At 38.3% G+C, this 2,519-nt stretch overlaps 1 protein-coding gene across 1 annotated transcript in view; it reads right to left on the bottom strand.

The window, feature by feature from the left end:
- Positions 1-421: 421 nt before the first annotated feature.
- DYNC1LI1 (dynein cytoplasmic 1 light intermediate chain 1) overlaps positions 422-2,519 on the bottom strand; it is a 38,467-nt gene continuing 36,369 nt past the window's right edge. Inside the window, exons 11-12 of the mRNA XM_004704050.4 lie at positions 2,152-2,301; positions 422-580 (exon numbers count right to left, since the gene is read on the bottom strand). Coding sequence (XP_004704107.4) covers positions 468-580; positions 2,152-2,301 — 263 coding nt within the window. The 3' untranslated portion in view covers positions 422-467. The remainder of the gene's footprint in view (positions 581-2,151; positions 2,302-2,519) is intronic.

Below are 2,519 nucleotides of genomic sequence, written 5' to 3'. Positions count from 1 at the left end.
GGACATTTTAATTGCGTCCATTTATGTTGGTGTGCACAAATCTGACAACTGATCATTATCTTTTTTAAAGTTTTAATTCAAATAAGCTTGGCCTTCCAACTAAGTCAAATACACAAATTGCATATTATTTTCTACCCTTCTCTAAACCTTCCTGTATCTTTTAAATAGCGTTTACAATACGAACATCCCTGGCTGTGTTTCAGTTCTAAAAATTGTGAATTTTTCAAAATTCTTTCCTTATGCAAAATGACAAATAGCAACCCTACATCATGTACAATGACTGTCCTCCTGCATGGTTCCCTTTTATAAAAATGGGTAACCTCAAAACAAGCAAACAAACAAAAGCAGACATGAATTTAGTCCATCTGAAAAAGCACTCCAACTCCCTACTTCCACTTTTGAAGGAAAAGGCAGAGGCAAGTTTACATTATCCCAGAAAAGTGAATAAATGGCTTTATTTGGTATCTTCAAGAAGCTTCTCCTTCCGTAGGAGACGTAGGTGTTGTAGGAGAAACAGTAACTGGTTTCCGTGCAATTCTGTCTAATTCTGCGTGAACATCTGATAGGACAGGCTTCTGACCTATATTGAAGAGAAAATGAAATGAAATTTAGATATACTTCAAAGTACATATAACTTTATATACTAAGCTTTATAACTCAAGAGCTTTTTCCTAGCATACTCAATGTCTCTGCCATGGAGTCACCGGCTTATCCCAGCCCCACAGGACAGCAGAGCTCTCTCCGTGAATCCAAGACTAACTCTCTGCAGGTATAGAAAGCCCGGGCCTCCCTGCAGTGGTTGGTAGTTCTGAACCGCCAACGCTGGGAATCGCAGCCTAACGCGTAACCGCTATGTCACCATTGCCCTTAATTTGAAAGTGAATGTTCGTACTAGTAGTTAAAATTGTGGGATCTGTTACCAAATAGATATAAAGCTAGCATCTATTATTTAATTTCTTATCAACTCTAATCAGTCATTTTCAAAGAACACTTCACTTTTAAATGAATTTTATTGTGTTCTCATTGAAGGTTTCTATAGAAGTTTAGATTCACGAAATTCATTAACTTCTACACAAGTGTTCAGTGACACTAGCTAGATTCTGAACAATACATGAATATTCTCATTATTTTCAAGCTAGGGGTTTTGTTTCCATCAGTCTAATTTCCCTGCCCTCTAGATGATTACTTTACAGGTTCACAGTACCCATGGATGATAATATTCTGTGAATCGATCCATCATTTAGCTACAAGGTGACTTTAGAGGCTCATCTGAATTCAAAGAGTATCTCTGGCCACCAGTCTCAGGGAGTACTCTGCTCACCTCTGGTCCAGGAAGTTAGGTTTTTGTTTTAGGACTCTGAGGTTCATCCCACATTCTTCTCCCATCTTATCAGGGTCCATTGATTGTGGCCCTGATCAGAATGGTGGGCAGTGGCATCCAGGCATCTAGTTTATGCTCTGATTACCTTTCATTTTTGTTAAAATGACACAGCAAGTTAAAAACCAATACCCAAATCACTGCCATTGAGTTGCTTCTGACTCCTAGCCAGCCTATAAAACAGAGTAGAATTGTCCCTGTGCGTTTCCAAATCTGTAACACTGTAGGAGATAGGTTTCCATTTAACAATTTCTATACATATTGTTCAATGACACTGGTTTCTTTTTTCATAATGTGTCAGCAAGCTTATTACTTCTGTTTTCCATGACTCTAGGTCCCTGGCCCTTCCCCCACTTACCTTTTCATTTCTGTTTTAGGCTAAATATTGATGGTTTGGTCTCATGTATTTAAGATATCTCAGAGCAATAGTCCTAGGGGCTCCTCCTCTAGTTTCTAATGGACGAGTAAGGCTGGCCTTTGAATTTGTTTAAGAACCCAAGGTTCAGTCTACATTTGTCTCCTATTGTGCAGAGGACCACCTAGTTTTAGTTTCAGGGTACCTGAAGTCCCGGGTCACATGAGCTACATGATTGAAGGTTTCATTTTAAGGAGATGAAAATGTTGTTAGATTGTGAATGATGGGTGCACAACTCTAAATACACTAAAAACAATTGAACTGTATACTCTGAAGGAATGAATTTTATGGAAATATAATTTAAATATCATAAAAATTTTTTTTAAAAACACTGAAGTAACTGTCCAGGGGACCATACCTGATTTTTTGGTGGACGGTGGTAGACCACTGCTTCCACTTGCAGCCCCGCCTCCAGGACTACCACCACCCGGGCCTCCCGGGGATCCGGTTTTCTTACTCAGCAAACTATTGAAGAAATTTGCCAGGACACCTTCACTTGTGGCTCCAGCTATGAAAAATAAGCACCATTACGTCAAACATTAGATCCCCCATCAATGATTATTACAGTAATCACACACAGGAAACCAGCTTAAATATAAGAGCTGTATATTCTAAACTCATTCCTAGTTTGATAATTATTAAACTAGAAAGCTTTATTAAAAATTATGACCTTTTAAAACTAGCTGATTGTAGATACAAGTATCTCTCCTTTTTGAAAGGCAATTT

This window comes from Echinops telfairi, unplaced genomic scaffold (genome assembly GCF_000313985.2).
Source record: "Echinops telfairi isolate 266 unplaced genomic scaffold, ASM31398v2 ScPeMD7_7420;HRSCAF=8458, whole genome shotgun sequence".
Lineage (NCBI taxonomy): Eukaryota > Metazoa > Chordata > Mammalia > Afrosoricida > Tenrecidae > Echinops > Echinops telfairi.
This window is presented reverse-complemented; position numbering and strand designations above follow the sequence as displayed.